This window comes from Lissotriton helveticus, chromosome 2_1 (genome assembly GCF_964261635.1).
Source record: "Lissotriton helveticus chromosome 2_1, aLisHel1.1, whole genome shotgun sequence".
NCBI lineage: Eukaryota > Metazoa > Chordata > Amphibia > Caudata > Salamandridae > Lissotriton > Lissotriton helveticus.
The window spans coordinates 334,616,210-334,635,468 of record NC_136059.1 but is presented as its reverse complement, the minus strand read 5'-3'; the positions used below and the strand labels follow the sequence as shown (position 1 = coordinate 334,635,468).

General features: G+C 42.1%; 1 protein-coding gene across 3 annotated transcripts in view; it reads right to left on the bottom strand.

Moving 5' to 3' along the window:
* The window catches only part of RAI14 (retinoic acid induced 14), a 450,945-nt gene that overhangs the window by 373,181 nt on the left and 58,505 nt on the right, over positions 1-19,259 (bottom strand). For all 3 annotated transcript variants that reach the window (XM_078674923.1, XM_078674924.1, XM_078674926.1), the window contains exon 2: positions 4,093-4,181. In XM_078674923.1, coding sequence (XP_078531049.1) covers positions 4,093-4,128 — 36 coding nt within the window. In that variant the 5' untranslated portion in view covers positions 4,129-4,181. The remainder of the gene's footprint in view (positions 1-4,092; positions 4,182-19,259) is intronic.

Sequence of the window (19,259 nt, the reverse complement as noted above, 5' to 3'; positions counted from 1 at the left end):
GGCCTGCGCTATTATATTTGCAGATGTTGAATAATACATGGCAAAGTTTTAACATCGCAAATTTTTTTGATGCAGCGGTTAGAGAAAGGAAAAGAAGGGCTATTAGGATATGATATATTTTTAGCTTTTTTACAACTATATTAAAGCAAATGTTTATTTGGATGTTTTCATGCATGAAGTTCATCTTGATTTTACTCAATTTTATAATATAAAGATGGATGATTGTATCTTGATACTTTATGATGTGTAAGATTACCCCAAATGAATTTTGTAAGTATTCCATTGATTGATGTTTTTATAAGATTTTTTGTAGTATACTTTTATGGTTTTTATTAAGTGAATAAAGTGAATATGACTAACTGACTGGCCATTCTTAGCATCTTAAATCCTCAATTCAAGTGCCCCGGTAACCACGTTTGCTACTGTATTCATACGTTAAAAGTGTGTAGACTTCACAAAACTAAGCAGTTTCTCCTTGCACAAATTTTGTCAGGAAACCTCTGCCGAAATATGTGTAGGGAAAAGCTAAAATAGTCTGGGTTTTACTGCTCAGGATTATCATACTATTCCCCATTACAACCAGTGGAGTTCAAAATAGGGGGGTAATACCGTATCATGCAGAAACCGAACACCATGGTAGTGCTATTTTTCCCTGCACTTTTACCTCTAGAGTAATCCAGCACTCATAATGAGGACCTTAGAGGCACCGGATATTATTTGGTTCAGATGCTAAAAGAGAAATAGATATCCATTTCTTGCTGGGCTGAGTGAATTAAATAATACATCAACAGTCCCAAATCATGATAGTGTTTTCAAATGAATACCTATATCAATCTTAAAAGAAATGTGAAATTCAATACCTTTCAAACAAAAATAATCACCCTTTTCTTGGATTCAGAAAGGAGACCTCATCTGTTCAGGGAGATCTAATCCCAAACATATACAAACTATGTGCTCATACATCCCAGAGACCCATCTAAATCTCACACTGTCTGGACCATCCCTTGTAGTTTTCAGCCACTTGCCTCTCTTTCTCCTCAAAGACTTGTATAGGGTACCTAAATTTCACTTGGGTACATAGAACAGGCAGGGGTAATGTCACCAAGGCAGATCAGCAGAGTAAACTTTCACAAAGTCTTATCTTTGTAGGCATTTAAAAAAATGTGGAGGAATGAGGGAAGGGCTTCCTCAAATGGAACAATATTTTCCAATGGAGAATGTGAAAGAGAAAAAGTTCAATGTGGGAATGCAGTTTTTGCATGTGGATTGTCTGCCCTAAGGAAAATCCTCATGAGTGATTCCAGAAGATCATAAAAACACGTGGACATTTAAAATTTTTGTGGTTTACAAGAATATCACAAACCTGTTTAAATCATTAGTGGAAAAAATAAACTGGGTAGATTTCCAACTAGATTTTCTTCGGATACAAACAAACAATCATTGAGGGCCATATGTATCATACTTCCGTTTTGCGAATTCCAAATAGCGAATTTTAAGGAATCGCTATTTGGAATTCGCAAAACGGTATGTATGTACAAAATTGCTATTTAATAGCGATTCCTTACCATTCCTAATTTGCGATTAGCAAATTGCTAATCGCAAATTACCCATTCATTTCTATGGGCCAGGAGGCCCATAGGAATGAGGGGGCAATTTGCGATTAGCAATTAGCAATTAGCTAATCGCAAATTAGGAATTTTTTCAAGGGTGCAGGGGTGTCTCAAGAACATCCTGCTGCACCCCCGAAAAAGACATTTAGGGGCATATGGCGCACATACATGCCCTATGGGCATGTATGGGCGTCATATGGCACCTTTTGTTTTTTGGAAAAAAGATTTTTTTAAAGAATTCGCAAATTACCACCAACTAGAAGTTGGTGGTAATTTGCGAATCCTTAATGGCATTTTTTGAATATTTTTTGTTTGATACATTGCATTTAAGGAATCGCAAAATTTGCGATTCCTTAAGTGCAATCGCAAAATAAGGAATTGCAAATTTTGCTATTCCTTATTTTGCATCAAACATGTTTGATACATACCATTTGTCTAATTAGCATTCGCAAAGGCCGAAATTCGCAAAATTTCGGCCTTTGCAAATGCTAATTAGCTTGATACATATGGCCCGGAGTTCTTGGGTTAAGGACTTGGCCGTCTGAATGTGGATTTTTTCTATGATTGTTGAGTGGTCTTCATATATGTACATACAATGTTGTCTACTATTCCTGAACGAATATGACTTCTTTATTGATAAGTTTACTTTGTAAATGTGAGTTTGTGGTCCTAACGTACATTCAATTGGGAGTACTTACCTTTGGCCCAAAAATACATATTCATGAGAGAGAATGTACTTTTGGAGTCTTTTCTATTTTTGGACTCACTTTGTTACATATTGCCCACATCATTATATCAACATAGATTGCAAACCTGCATTCCGAATGGCTCTGTAAATACAAATCATACTTTCTAAATATTCACTGAAATATATGCATTTGTTCTGCACATCCCCAGCTCAAAGATAAAACCAAACCTCTTTCTTCTAAAAAACAAGTAGCAAGTAGATAATTTGTCAGCATTAAAGTACTTGTCAAATTCAGAACCACTTGACGTGACCAGTTTAAATTTTTTAGGATGTCTTTCAGAGACAGGAATGATAACGTGCAAACAAATGAACGCATTTGAACCCATGGAATCCTTTAACAATGTTCACCAATCTTCACAAGGCAAGAACATGAGATTTCCAGAAGATTATTCCAAACATGATGGACTTTGGCCAAAGTTTGTCTAGGAAAGAAGCATTATCACACAATTTAGTGTGAGATGAGCAGGAAAACCCTTGCACGCAGCCGGTTTCCAACTCGTGTGCGGAGACTCCCTGTGGTGGTAGTCCATAATGAATGGAAATGCAACCTCTGCAAAAAACGACAGGCACCTCAGATGGTTTAGTTGATTTTGGGGGTAGGTGCAACTACTTACCTGCTCAAGGGATGCAGGTGCTCTAAACCCCAGGACACCACCCAGTCTTAGAAAACCCTACCTCTTCAAGGCCTAAACACTTCCTCTACTACAAGCCCACATTGTGGAAACATCTGTGTTTTCTCCAACCAGAGGCCCCGTACAAAATGCTTTACTTGTAAAGTGCATTTCATCAGACACCTTTCCACACAAAAAAGTCTGCTGCACTATTGATATACTGACTATTTTTATCTACATGCAGTCTGTGTAAAACATTTTCTCGCTATTTATATATTTTTCCTTCAGTCTGCAAATGTTAATCTCCGGAAAAGAGCGGCAATTTGTTCTTCGGAGAAATTTGGAATAATCTCTCATTTATTTTTTATGGCAGCCCGCTAAAAATACCTAACACATGGCCTCGGAAACGTCCTGGCATGTTATGCCATGAGTTTTAGATAAACAGACCAAAAATAAATGTCTAGAGCTATGTTTTTTTGACATAACGACGAAAAATGGGCTGTAAATTTCAACACTAAGCCAAGGACACAGAACTTCCTGGGAATGAGACATTGTTTAAGACTTCAAAATTGTTGACAAGGCTCAGGCGCGCGTGCACGTTTACTTCGGCCTTGGGGTTTTGGGGTACCGATTCATCCTTACAATTTCAGAATCCTGCAAGAAATCAAACTGCAAAGAACATATTTTTTCTGCAGAAGCACATTTAAAACGCTATTATATTTTGCATAGGACAGATTGCGTATAGGACAGATAGCAGTTTAAAGAAGAAAGAATTGAGCCTTTTGTGTCAGGCCCTGGCAGAATACAGAAGTTGCCTTTGTCTTTGGAGAAAACCCCCAAGAGAGTAGGGTTCTGGAAGCGTCCCGTGTCAGGATGTAAAGACACGGATTGTCCTTGGGCGCAAAGGCCTGCACCGCCACTTGCGGCCTCCGGCTGAGCCGGGAGCCAGGGTCGGGTTCGTCAGACATACTCTGCAGACACAGGAGCCAGACAGGGCTAGGAGGCGGCGAGCGCGTATCCAGGCCCTGTCGTTCATTAACCTGCTGACTTATCGCCGTGGGGGAGTACAGTAAAACCAACGCGCCTTAAGGAGCCAGCCAGACGGTGAGTCACGGGTACTTACGTCACTTTTCCTGAACTTTGCTTTTAAGCTTTTCATGCTCGTCCCATTCACGTCCTCACAGCCTCACAAGTGAGTACAGCATCTACAGTCTGCAAAGAAAACACAAAAGGACACGTTATCACAGGCCAGTGCGGAGAGTTTAAGCTTGTACACTAGAAAATGCTACAGTTTATACTAGTTGTGCATAAATGAACGAGAATTCCTCCAGTAAAGAGGGTTTCTTATAAATGTGTAACTGTTTTCCTCTGCCTTTCGTCTTTGAGAGCCGGGCCCCTGTCGCCGAGGTGCAGGGCCGTTGCAGATGTGTGGGGCAGGGCCGTTGCAGATGTGTGGGGCAGGGCTGCCGCACTTCAGTGCCAGGCAAGCGGGCAATGGCTAAACTTCTGGACTTTTATCCAGGGCCACTGGAATTGTGTGTCAGGGGTAGACTAAATTATGCGGCTAGAAAAGGAAAATTATGCGTGTAATGAACTCCTACTAGTATTGATAGTATTAATTATGTAGTCATTTGTACATATGTTAACCATGTCTGGACACATGTTTCACCCCGTTAGTACCGATTTGACACCTAAATACAGCAATAAACGATAGAAAGGTGCCCAGTCAACGTTTGCGAAGCCCTTCCACTGAATGTCAACACGTGCTGCTGCATTTTAGTAACATTTTAATTCATCTGAGCTATAAAAGCATTGTTATTAAGATCCGCAGATGATACAGCAGATGATGGTGTCAGTGTTTATGTGGCAAATCCACAATTATGCAGAAAACGCAGCAGGTGCGAAATCGCATAATTCCAGTGGCCCTGCTTTTAACCCAGAATCATGAAAACAAATATACAACAGTGCGCTTGGTATATACATACAACAAATTCTGTGGATGGAAAGCCATGCTTCTGTTCAGTGTAGAATTGAATTAATGAATGGCTGAATTATGCATACAAAGGCAAGAAACACATTTTAAATGTGAAGACAAGAAACACATTTTAAACTCTTTTTCTAGAACTTGCATGGAAGAAACACCTGACATTACATAACAAAACATGCAGCTTGAAAGAAGAATTAGCTTATTTTGTGCAGCTGGTGGATACCCACACTTATTTATGTAACAGAGACTTAGGACCTGGTTTAGAGTTTGGCAGACAGGTTACTCCATCACGAACGCATCCTAACAATTGCCTCAGGACATAATCCACTTATAATAAAGGGCCTGATTACGAGTTGGTGGTGTTTCTGAGGGCTGTACAAAAGGGGGTGGTGATGGACGGAGCATCTGAACCAATCAAACACTCACACCCAGTCAAAAGATCTGGGTTTGATCCATCACCGTTCTATAGCTCACTCTGCCACCCCAGTTCAGACATGGCTATATGCAAATCAGTCTGACCCTGTGCCTTATGGGAACAGTCCAGCCCAAACTGCCAAGCCATGCCTTCCCTGGACCGGAAACAAGCTTCCACGCCAGCGCCCCGCTGCAGCACTGCAAAACCTGTAGTTAGACTGCCTACCGGATTTTGACCGGAATCCAGGTCGGGCAATCGGTCTTGGCTGTCCCACACTGGTGCCTTTCTAAAACTCAAATGAGAACCTTAGAAAGGCAGCACTGTGGGAGTGCCAGCCCACGTTCCTGCACGGCATGGACTGTACAGTCCATACAGTGAAGGAACACGAGGTGCATACAGACGGGGGCACCCCATGTACCCCCCTGCATGCAACTCAAGGCCCAGAGGCAACAGGGCCCCTGTAGGGTCACCTTAGTTTCCTCGGCACCATGAAAAGGGTTGCGTTAAGGAAACTCATAATATGCATGGTGGTGCCGTTGTGGCACAGCAAGCATATTGCGGCCTCAAACTGTTGCGCCCCTTTTGATGTATCACGGATCCCCAGACTTGCAGCGGCCCTGTGGCGGTCCCACCGCCACACTTGTAATACGGAGGCTGGACTCCCAGTGCAGTGGTCCGTGGACCACCACCACGACTACAGCAGCCCATGGACCACAGAGGTCGTAATCAGGTCCTAAGACAGATGGGATATCTGCCACGGTTGTGACAGTTATCCATCTGCCAAACTCTAAATCAGGCCCTTAGTTTTCATCATCAGACTTTGACCCAAAGCAAAAGAGAGAAAGGAAGAGAATGATAGGAAAACAGTGACGGAGGGAGGAAGCAAGGTTAAGAAAAGAAACCACCACAGTGAGGTTATGAGGCAGGCAGTGTAGTGCAACACTGGATCAATACCAGGCAGACCTGGTATTCTGGATGTCTTGCATTCTGCACCATTGGAAGAGTGGAAGAAGCAAACGCCTAGGACGTCCAGGGCTATTTGATGTCTCTGGGGACGTTGCCAAACCTGACTGGAGATCAAAGTGTCTGCAAGAAGAAAGGACCAGCCAAAGGAGCATCATAGGGTTGGTGAGATTAAGAGCAGCACTGACTACAGGGTCAAGAGCAGGAAGGAAAATGGCTCAGAAGAACTGCACGCGCCCAGCAGTGCTTTATTGCCAGTTTACTTTATGGTACCATATTTAATATATTACGAGACGGCAGGGAATACAGTCAAGTTTCATTGCCTGGCTGGAGGCAGTGGTGAAACTCTGGATGTAAATGCAAGCACTTAATGAGCTAGGGTCATAAATAAAACGCTATGGTTGTACCTTTTTATCCAAACAAAAAACATACTCACATTAACTTCTTGTTAAATGAACAAAGAGATCTCTCGGTTTAATGTAATTATTTTACTAAGCATGTGTATGGCGCCAAAATGTGGAACACAGCCAAGATGTCTGACGTTGGCTGCTGACCTTTTGTCTTTTAAAAATAATATTTTTTTAAATGGAGATTTTTATGGCGAGAACTAGACCAGAGACATCGGGTATCAGAGCGCTTTACATAGCACCAGTTTCGTTACAGAAGGATACATTATTTTTTTTTGTTAGGCACGGGGAGTTTAAGTGACTTGCCCAGGATCACAGGATGTTTAGCATCGTTGCAGAGACTCGAACCCGGTTCCCCAGATTCGAGGTCGACCGCTCTAGCCATAAGGCTACATCCTCTCCTGCCAGTGCTTGTTGTGTCTGTGAATGTTTTTTGAATGAAGGTATGCACTGTATGAAAAGATGCATTGTCTTTAAAGTCTCTGCTAAAGTCGTCCAGTAGGTGGCCTAAGTATGGCGTTCTCCATACTCAGACTCCACTGTTTTTCAATCCATTCATGCTCTGACTGTGGGATTTGCTGTCCTCAGAAGCCTAGAGGCCTAGAAAGGCTTGTTTGGCTCCGAGTAGGAGGTGGGATATCAATTTGCCTATCGTACGATAGAGCAGATAGATATCTGGGATGGAGCGTCCCGATAGAATTACCTCGGAACATCTGAGCGAGTCATGTGTTCAGTAGTGGTCAGTGAATCCGAGACATTCTAATGCATGGGCACAGTGGGCCCTGGCCCAGGGCCCTAGCCCTTCTAGGGGCCCCTGATTGAGCCAGCTCTGTTTTGCAGAGAGTCTTGGTCTGCTGACCGTTAATAATTCTAAAAACAGATTGTTTTTTTCCATTTCAAAGTATTTTATTGATTTTATATGCAAGACATTAGGATTTCTGTTATAGGGTTAGCCATCCGTAGCATGTATCACAGTGTTTGCAGTCGCTTTAACCCCTCCGCCGCGGCCGGAATTCTGCGTCTGTGCGGCACATTCCGATCGCGGGCGTGGTCATGACGGCTCCCGGACGTCATCAGCACACGCCCACCGTAACTGATGACGACCGGGAGCCGTCATCAGCACCAAAGGGGTTAAAACATATGCTTGACTAACCCCTCCTGACGTGGCTTAGTGAGGAAAAGAGATAGTAAGAAAAAGAAGAAGAGAAGGATAAGGGCCCTCCTCCATGCCACCCTCCTCCAGAGAGAACTGTTGTCTTTTTCATTTTGGCTAGGGTGTTGGGGTGTAGTGCTCCCGGTACAATATCTTAAGGAGATGCTCTCTACCTCCAGAATGCGAGGCATAGTTTTCAGTGTGAATCAAGATGTCTTCCCATTGGCCCAGGTGTTGATCTCTTTCAGCCATTGGAATGAGGTTTTTTTTGGGCCCTCGTGTGGTAGTTAGCATATTGTATATAATGGTAACGGGACATTTGTTATCTGTGCAGAGTAAAAGGTGCTTTTCAAAGGCAATTATGGATTTTAGAGTCTTATTATTGAACAGCTCTCTTGAAATAACGCTTTGGGCAAAGATATGCTATGTATACAAAGTAGAAAATACTCCCTGTGAAGGGGGAAGTCCAACTTTTATGTTTATGGGAGCGTCTGTTTTTACTATTCAAAGTTTGAACATGTAAATATAGTGTCCCTGAATTAACAAAGTAGGTTGTGATTAAGGCGTTCCTGCTGAAACATTTGGGCCCTGTTGGCTTGCTTATTGGATGATAGAATACATTCTAGGAGTATTGAGTGATTTCTGTTTTTTGTGCTATCCCTTTATCACGCGCTGACGTGCTGGAATACTGTTTGACCTATATATATATATTTATTTGATATAAAAGCACCCATTGCACCAGCAGCCCCTGGCACTGAAGGGGACTACTTATTGAGAAGGTGTGTACATAGCCAAGAGCTATGTTGTCACTTGCAGAGAGTAAGCCAGTGGCTGAAATGGGATGAACCTGTGGCCCACGCTGTTGGCTGTGGTGGGCGGAAGCAAAATGTGGAGGACATTACAGTCGATCAATGGATAAGGAGGGCATACCGAAAACCCAACCCCTGTAAGTAAGTGTATATGGGGAGGAGTGTGTGTGTCTGTGCACATGTGTACACATCTCTCTCTCTCATATATATATATATATATATATCCATACATACATACATACAAACACACACACAAATATATATTACAGAGTGGCAGTAGTCACTCTGTAGTTATAGTTAGGATTCCCAATGATAGAAATTCCTCAGATTTTTGACAAATCTCCATGAAACTTTGCAGACATGTTTTTTGCAAAGTTTCAGGGTGATTCATTAAAGGGGTGCAAAGAAAAACCGGGGGTGGTCTCAAAGTGCGTTTTTCCATCAATGCACTTTCCATAGACTCTGTACTCCGGCACAGCGGGACTATGGGCAGTCTGATTTCAATTACAGACATACTTTATGGGGTGTAGATGATCCTATTTGGTAAGTATTTTTAAACTTATAAGGCAGTAAAACTTTGTGATATCTCAGGCCGTGGTATTCCGCGGTAATTTTGTGATACTTACATACAACAAGGTAGTATATGATTGGCCAATGGCTGCTTTTACAAAAGTAAAAGCCAGCCCTGTTGTTTTTAACACACTTTGGCTTTGTTCTGGTTTAGGTAGGGCCTTAAAGAAATGTAACTAGTAGGTTTTATTAAAGAGCTAATCCGACCCCCCAGGATTTTGCGGCCTGGGATAGCAAATTTTGAGGCAAACAGAAAAAAACTACATGTGCAACCCCAAAATTAGCCTGGTTTTTGCAGGAGGCACAATATGTCCCTCTCAAAAAAATACAGCTCGATCCTTAGTCTGTCACTATTGGAGACTCTGACCAGTAACGGACTGTGACCTGACATAGTGTCCTGCAACACCGCGCCTTGGAACAGGAGGGTGTCTGTTGCCAGAGTGCAGATCTAAAATTGAAACCACTGCTCTCTCTGGCATTCAACAACCACTGTTCCTGAGATGCACACGGCAGCAGGCGAATGCAGCGGGGGAGCAATGGCGGTAAAGAGAGGGCAGGGATAAGTGTCCTGGGGTTATTGAGGAGGAATATTATGGCCACAGAAGAGAGGAGACACTTGAGTGGGTGTGTACACAGAGGAGAAAGAATGTGGCATTAAGACCCGAGCTGCCGACTTTGGATCTGGGTGACCAAGTCCGAATCCCGGAGTCAGCTAAACATCTTGTGATTCTGGGCAAAGCACCTAATGTCCCTGTATAACTGGTGCTCATTTAAGCGCTCCAATACAGGTCAAGTTTGTGCTATATAAAGCAGCAAAATCAATAAATAAAGAATCAAGGCGCAGGGCTTTCTCCTATTTGGCACCGCAGCTATGGAATAAATTGCCTTCCCATTTGCTGTCTCTCTCTAACCATCTAGCGTTCCGCAGGAGCCTGAAAACCTGGCTCTTCCCTAAGTAATCTCCCTCTCACCCACTTTTTGCTCCCGGCAATGGTCAATTGCCATTTCTCTGCCAAGCGCCCTGAGACCTTTTTTGGTGAATTGTTGCGCTATATAAAAGCTTTTGACATTTGACATTTGACAAGATCCAACAAAACAAAGGCAGTGATAGGTAGGTAAGGAGAGAGCTGGTACAGCCTGTCAGCACAGGGTCAGCATAGGAGGAGGGCCCTGGGCATTTTCAAGGGATTAACAGACAGGTTAACCAGCACAGTAAAGAGTCAATAAAAGGAGGATCAGCCTTAATATTTTTAGAATTGGATTATTTGCGGGCACTTTTGTGAAAATCACAGGATTTTTACAAAAGTGCAGATTTAGCAATTATTTTGCTAATCGTAAAATTACAATATCCTAGGGGATCTGAGTAATAGGTAGGGAAAATTATTTATATGTTTGTATATATTTTAAAAAAGGAAACAGAGTACCACGAGACAACCTAGGAAATACCGCAATACTTAAAAGAAAAATGTTAGAATTTTTTTTAAATTGTTTTTTTTACATACACTGTACTACACTATATTCACAATTATATAGTGCACTACAGTGTATTTATTCCACACTTACTTTAAAAACAAACATACTATCGCAGTACTACCTAGAAAGTACTGCACTATTTACAAAAAAATTGGGGAAAAATGAACAAATTACAATGTACTACACAATTTTTTTCAAATATAGTGTTGTGCACTTTATTATTTATTGTATACATATTTCCTTTTTTATTCCTGTAACTACTGCAATACTTTGTAGGCACTAGCACAGTACTCCGTAAACATTTTAAAAAATACATAGAAAAATATAAATACATTTCCCTAGCTATTACCACTTTAATAAAGTGAAAATAAGTAGGAAACAACAATAACACCTACTACTAAACTATATCTAAGACCCTAACCCAGAATACAGCCATATTGTGGTGAAAACTACATGGCTAACTTATTTCTTTTGTAAAGGCAGCCGTTAGCCAAAGATACCATGATATACTGTTGCCCAATACATGACTACAAGGGGCAGATTACGGTCTTGTTCGGAAAGCATTTCGACTGAATCAGTTCCTGAATGCTTTCCGAACGACTCGGATCGGGAGAGTCTGACCGTACGATTAGAATGCATCCAGATATGATTCTGTCGGACTCCATTGCCTTCAATGGGAGCCGATGTTCAGAACGAGAACACACGCTCCCATTGAAGAATGGGGTGGTTGGGGAAAACCTTGTACCTGTGGCAGGCACCCTAGTATGCCTGCCACACTGTGCATGGTTGGAAACAGGCGTCCCTTTCGTACCCCCACAGGCCCGATTCGGAGGGCCCCAGGTAAAAGAGGGATTGTTACAGGCTCCCAAAGACTGATTCAACAGCCGATTCGGTTCCAGAGAAAAAGATTCGGAATGGCTGTCTGAATTGGTCATCGTACTCGCTCGCTCGGAAAATGAGCCCATAGAGCGATGACTGTATTTGTGCACTACAGTGTTTTTTTTTTAGCTTTTTCATTCTTGTTTTAACTTTTATACTTGTCTTTAAATTTTGTCATGGATGTATTTTGTAGCTTTTATGATTCACGTTGTGACTTTGAACATAGCTTATTTTGACTTGACTTTAACTCGACGGGACGGATCCGAATGCCTTTCGGAACCGATTCTGACAGTCCTACTGGTTTACGGGCATCGTAATCGGTTGTTCGGAACTGGGTACGATTTGGTCAGAAACAAGGGCTCCGGATCGGATTCGGCAAACCTGAATCCGATTTTGAGCCCTTCCTAACGAGATCGTAATTGACTCCTAAGTATTTTACGGCTTATAACTTTAACACTGCTTAACCAATTTAAAGCTAAAATTACCCTTTTCAGCCCATAATCTTTATTTCTGCCAAATTTCATCTACATCCGTTCAGCTATTTTCATGCTGTCTGTTTAAACTCCACTCCACTCCACTCCACTCCACTCCACTCCACTCCACTCCACTATGCTATTCCAATCTATTGCACTCCATTGTACGCTACGATAATAAACTCTATTCCACTCCACTCTACATTATTACGGTGTACAGCACTCCACTCTGTAGCACTCCACTCTATGGCACCCCATTTAACACCACTCCATTCGACACCACTCCTCTCTACGACATTATACGCTATTCCACTCTATGCCTGTAGGAAGCTGGCTCTCTATATAGTACACTAAACAGAAGTACACTGTGTAGAGAGTCCAGTGGATCCTCAATTGGTTTACATAGGCTAAAGTAGATAGTACTAACACTCTCTTTTGTGGTAGAGTGGGCGAGTAGTTAGGCTTATCAGAAGGTAGTGCTAAGCATTTGTTGTACACACATAGGCAATAAATGAGAGACATACTCAAAGAATAAATCTGAGACCAAATTAGAAAAATAACACTATTTTTTATATATGTTGCAAAACCAAGAACTTTGCTTAAAAGTAAATACAGTTTTTGCAATCAGTTTTTACAGGTGAATAAACTTTTCAAAGTTGTGCGCCTTTACGCTTAATAAAATCCTATGGGAAGAAAAGACATATATGCACAATGGTAAGCACATTTAGTTTCAGGGGTTCACGTTCTGGGTTTCAAACTGTAGTGGGCTAAGATAAAAACTACTAGGAGACATTCTTGGGGGACTGTCCAGGTTTAGCCGGGAGCAGGGTATAGGTGAGGTTGGTAGTTGTGCCCTACAGAGGAGGGGGCCACCTGAAAAAGAGGCTGCACAGGGAGACTTGAGGACAAGTCAGAGAGCTCCCAAATGGGGGCTTGGGACGCAAGGGGTCTTGGAGTAAGGGGGCACAGCTAGTTCTTTGGTACCTGGGCGGGCGGCTTGGGTGCAGAGTAGTTATGTCGGCTGGGCTGGTTGTGCAAGCATGATCCTCACAGTTAGGGACAAACAGCTGGTAGGAGCAAAATCAGAGCAGCTGGGCCACTCATGAAGGGGGTCTCAGTGATACCGACGTCCTTAGACGGCTGCATGGTCGTAATGCAGTTAGAATACGGATCAGACTCCAACTGTTGCATTTGTTCCTGACCTCCGAGAGTGAAGGTTATCACCTCAGGGGGCTTGAAACTTGTCTGCTGTGGCTATCTGGTCAAGAACAGTCCGTCAACACACTAGTAGTAAGTAGATTTTCAGGGTACACCTCGAAGGTGTACTCTGGGTGTATTTATTAGTAAATCCAGCACTAGAATTAGTGTGGGTTTATTAAGACGAGATGCTTGGTACCAAACATCTGGGGTTTCAGTGAAACCATCATGTAAGCTAAGACCATTGAAATTCCCACGTTATAGTTAGTTGGACTCACTATAACTTGCGCGTGCAATGCACTGCTGATGACGTCACATATGTAGCTGGGAATTTTGTATTCACGAGTGTCCAGCCCATGTACTTGGTATGTCTTCTCTGTGCACTTGCGGTACCTCAGTTTTGACTTGGATATCACAGGGGCACATCCACTAAAAAAATACATGCCCACACATGGGGTATAGTGCACCTTGCCTTAAGGCTGTAAGGCCTGCTATATGGGTGACTAACCTATCACACATTTAGTGTTTCACAGGCATGGCACACAGGGATGTGTGACATGTCAACTCTTCACTTTTCTCTGCATCCAGTCACACAGGCGGCAATGGCAGTTTGCATGAGCTTGGTCCCTTAGGGTATCACAATTAATGCTGCAGCCTTAGGGACCCTCTTTAGTCCCAATTCCCTAGGTACCAGGAGTACCGTTTGCTGAGGACTTACATGAGCCTAAAGTGGTGCCAATTGTGGGGCAATGGTACAGTTTAGGGAAAGAACACTGGTGCTGGTGGCCTGGTAAGCAGTCAAAGTTGCATCAGATACCTATCTACATAAGTATGATCCATTGTTTGCATAAGTGAGCAGGATGACTGCATAAGTAAATAAGATGTGTGCCTGTGTGTAATGTCAATATAGGTGTATACGTATATTTCATAGTGTTCTATTGATCATTGACAGCAAGTATGAATGAATCTATAGATAATTGATTATATTTTTTGTACATCTAAGAATGACTGAATGGGGTTTTAGATACGTGTATTAGTGTGTCAATGGATTCACATATGGTACTTATGTTTTATAGTGAGTGATGAAAGATTATAGTAGTGTATGATGAGGTGTATCTGATTGTAACGTGGATGATGTCATCAGTGATGTCATTTGAGATGTCATCAGTGATGTCACTGACCATGTCATGAATGGTGTAATATGTGACATCATCACCAGTGGATTGCGGGCGCGAGAGTTACAGTTCGTACAACTAACTATAACAGAGGAATTTCAATGGTTTTGTCTTCAGTATCTGTGCTGAGAAATGCCCACAATCTATTATGCGGTCAGTAGAGTTGACAACTTGATACCAGTTAAATTCAGCTTTGCATCAACACTATGGACAGCATTGAATCCAGCCTTGCTTTATTTAAGCGATACAAAAGGGGATGATGGACGGAGCGTTTGAGCAAATCAAACACTCACCCCCAGTCAACTGATCTGGGATTAATCCATCACCATTCTTTAGCTCACTCAGCCACCCCAGTTCAGACATGGCTATATGCAAATCAGTCTGACCCTGTGCCTCATGGGAACAGTCCAGCCCGAACTGCCAAGCCATGTCTTCCCTAGACCGTAAACAAGCATCTAGGACCGGTTTCTGGCTATTAGCCGTCTTCAGCCAGGATAGCTTGACTCCAGTGGCTTAGTGAGCACGGGACCCACGTCTGGGCATACCCTTCTCGTGCTCTCCAAGACACTGGAGTATATATACACACACACACACACACACATACATACATACATATATATATATATATTACACACACACACACATATATATATATATATATATACACGCACACATATACACATATATATATATATATATATATATATATATATATATATATATATATAGCGGCAGCGCTGGCTTCATGTAAATAAATCTCTGTGCACCAGCACCCTTGGGTCGACTCTTTGTTGCGGAAAACTTTGGGCGGATTGTTTTCTCTTTGCCCGGTAGTGACAACACTCGGAATATATATATATATATTCACTGAAAAAACCATAGGTTTCACACCAGTTATAGTTAGGTGGAAATTTTACTCGCATAAAACCATTGAAATTCCCACGTTATAGTTAGTTGGACTCACTATAACTTGCGCGTGCAATGCACTGCTGATGACGTCACATATGTAGCTGGGAATTTTGTATTCACGAGTGTCCAGCCCATGTACTTGGTATGTCTTCTCTGTGCACTTGCGGTACCTCAGTTTTGACTTGGATATCACAGGGGCACATCCACTAAAAAAATACATGCCCACACATGGGGTATAGTGCACCTTGCCTTAAGGCTGTAAGGCCTGCTATATGGGTGACTAACCTATCACACATTTAGTGTTTCACAGGCATGGCACACAGGGATGTGTGACATGTCAACTCTTCACTTTTCTCTGCATCCAGTCACACAGGCGGCAATGGCAGTTTGCATGAGCTTGGTCCCTTAGGGTATCACAATTAATGCTGCAGCCTTAGGGACCCTCTTTAGTCCCAATTCCCTAGGTACCAGGAGTACCGTTTGCTGAGGACTTACATGAGCCTAAAGTGGTGCCAATTGTGGGGCAATGGTACAGTTTAGGGAAAGAACACTGGTGCTGGTGGCCTGGTAAGCAGTCAAAGTTGCATCAGATACCTATCTACATAAGTATGATCCATTGTTTGCATAAGTGAGCAGGATGACTGCATAAGTAAATAAGATGTGTGCCTGTGTGTAATGTCAATATAGGTGTATACGTATATTTCATAGTGTTCTATTGATCATTGACAGCAAGTATGAATGAATCTATAGATAATTGATTATATTTTTTGTACATCTAAGAATGACTGAATGGGGTTTTAGATACGTGTATTAGTGTGTCAATGGATTCACATATGGTACTTATGTTTTATAGTGAGTGATGAAAGATTATAGTAGTGTATGATGAGGTGTATCTGATTGTAACGTGGATGATGTCATCAGTGATGTCATTTGAGATGTCATCAGTGATGTCACTGACCATGTCATGAATGGTGTAATATGTGACATCATCACCAGTGGATTGCGGGCGCGAGAGTTACAGTTCGTACAACTAACTATAACAGAGGAATTTCAATGGTTTTGTCTTCAGTATCTGTGCTGAGAAATGCCCACAATCTATTATGCGGTCAGTAGAGTTGACAACTTGATACCAGTTAAATTCAGCTTTGCATCAACACTATGGACAGCATTGAATCCAGCCTTGCTTTATTTAAGCGATACAAAAGGGGATGATGGACGGAGCGTTTGAGCAAATCAAACACTCACCCCCAGTCAACTGATCTGGGATTAATCCATCACCATTCTTTAGCTCACTCAGCCACCCCAGTTCAGACATGGCTATATGCAAATCAGTCTGACCCTGTGCCTCATGGGAACAGTCCAGCCCGAACTGCCAAGCCATGTCTTCCCTAGACCGTAAACAAGCATCTAGGACCGGTTTCTGGCTATTAGCCGTCTTCAGCCAGGATAGCTTGACTCCAGTGGCTTAGTGAGCACGGGACCCACGTCTGGGCATACCCTTCTCGTGCTCTCCAAGACACTGGAGTATATATACACACACACACACACACACATACATACATACATATATATATATATATTACACACACACACACATATATATATATATATATATACACGCACACATATACACATATATATATATATATATATATATATATATATAGCGGCAGCGCTGGCTTCATGTAAATAAATCTCTGTGCACCAGCACCCTTGGGTCGACTCTTTGTTGCGGAAAACTTTGGGCGGATTGTTTTCTCTTTGCCCGGTAGTGACAACACTCGGAATATATATATATATATTCACTGAAAAAACCATAGGTTTCACACCAGTTATAGTTAGGTGGAAATTTTACTCGCATAAAACCATTGAAATTCCCACGTTATAGTTAGTTGGACTCACTATAACTTGCGCGTGCAATGCACTGCTGATGACGTCACATATGTAGCTGGGAATTTTGTATTCACGAGTGTCCAGCCCATGTACTTGGTATGTCTTCTCTGTGCACTTGCGGTACCTCAGTTTTGACTTGGATATCACAGGGGCACATCCACTAAAAAAATACATGCCCACACATGGGGTATAGTGCACCTTGCCTTAAGGCTGTAAGGCCTGCTATATGGGTGACTAACCTATCACACATTTAGTGTTTCACAGGCATGGCACACAGGGATGTGTGACATGTCAACTCTTCACTTTTCTCTGCATCCAGTCACACAGGCGGCAATGGCAGTTTGCATGAGCTTGGTCCCTTAGGGTATCACAATTAATGCTGCAGCCTTAGGGACCCTCTTTAGTCCCAATTCCCTAGGTACCAGGAGTACCGTTTGCTGAGGACTTACATGAGCCTAAAGTGGTGCCAATTGTGGGGCAATGGTACAGTTTAGGGAAAGAACACTGGTGCTGGTGGCCTGGTAAGCAGTCAAAGTTGCATCAGATACCTATCTACATAAGTATGATCCATTGTTTGCATAAGTGAGCAGGATGACTGCATAAGTAAATAAGATGTGTGCCTGTGTGTAATGTCAATATAGGTGTATACGTATATTTCATAGTGTTCTATTGATCATTGACAGCAAGTATGAATGAATCTATAGATAATTGATTATATTTTTTGTACATCTAAGAATGACTGAATGGGGTTTTAGATACGTGTATTAGTGTGTCAATGGATTCACATATGGTACTTATGTTTTATAGTGAGTGATGAAAGATTATAGTAGTGTATGATGAGGTGTATCTGATTGTAACGTGGATGATGTCATCAGTGATGTCATTTGAGATGTCATCAGTGATGTCACTGACCATGTCATGAATGGTGTAATATGTGACATCATCACCAGTGGATTGCGGGCGCGAGAGTTACAGTTCGTACAACTAACTATAACAGAGGAATTTCAATGGTTTTGTACGAGTGAAATGTCCAGTTAACTATAACATTCCTAAAACCTATGGTTTTTTCAGTGAATTTCAAAGGTTTTTAAAATGACAATTTCTACTTATTATGTTGACCACTTCCCCATATTTTCAACCATAAACCAAATCTGCAATGCTACGTAAACAATCAGGCAATAGTTCCACTTACCACTAACAAATTAACATCAACATTTAACTACTGTAAGAACGTTGAACATGTACTACATGAATTACATCGAACTCACACCCATGTTTAAAGAGCAATATGTCGTAGAGATTGTAATTATACACTTCTGACACCCAACAAAATCACAAAACTCAGCGCCACTACCACTACAACCACCCCCACGGACCCCTCCCCTCTACTACCTCAGAGGCAACGCAAAACAGGACAACGGACCTTTCCAAAATAATATATCCCCTCAACAGCACACTAGTTCAATCTACAAAGATGTGTCAACCAAGTATGTATAAGAGAAAAACTCAAACATCAACAATAATGTACACAACGCTATGACTACCGGTGAAATACTATACACAATTCACTATAGAAATAAAAAACTTTTCAGTGTGTACATATACCATTGATACGTGTAGTGTACCAAATAATGGATGCAACCATATTATCTCAGACACTAGGGAATATTTTGGTCATGTAGCTGTATTAACCCCCCTCCTTTGAAACAGAAGCGGAGTGGGCTAATCCAACGTAAACAACGTCAACGTACGACTATAAATAATTAGGCTACGCCTTGGGCGTGGTTCACTTCTGCAAAGAGAAGAGAATGCGGCGCAGCGACGGTCCCCACCCTGCCAAGTGGCTGCAGCCATGACCACGTGCCTCCTCAATACAGGCCGATTGCTAACTCAGCGCCACAGCACCGCAGACTTATGTCTGTATCGACTAGTGGTTTTCATCGACACTGCGGACAGCAGGGTTCACAACTTGAATTCAACTTTGGAT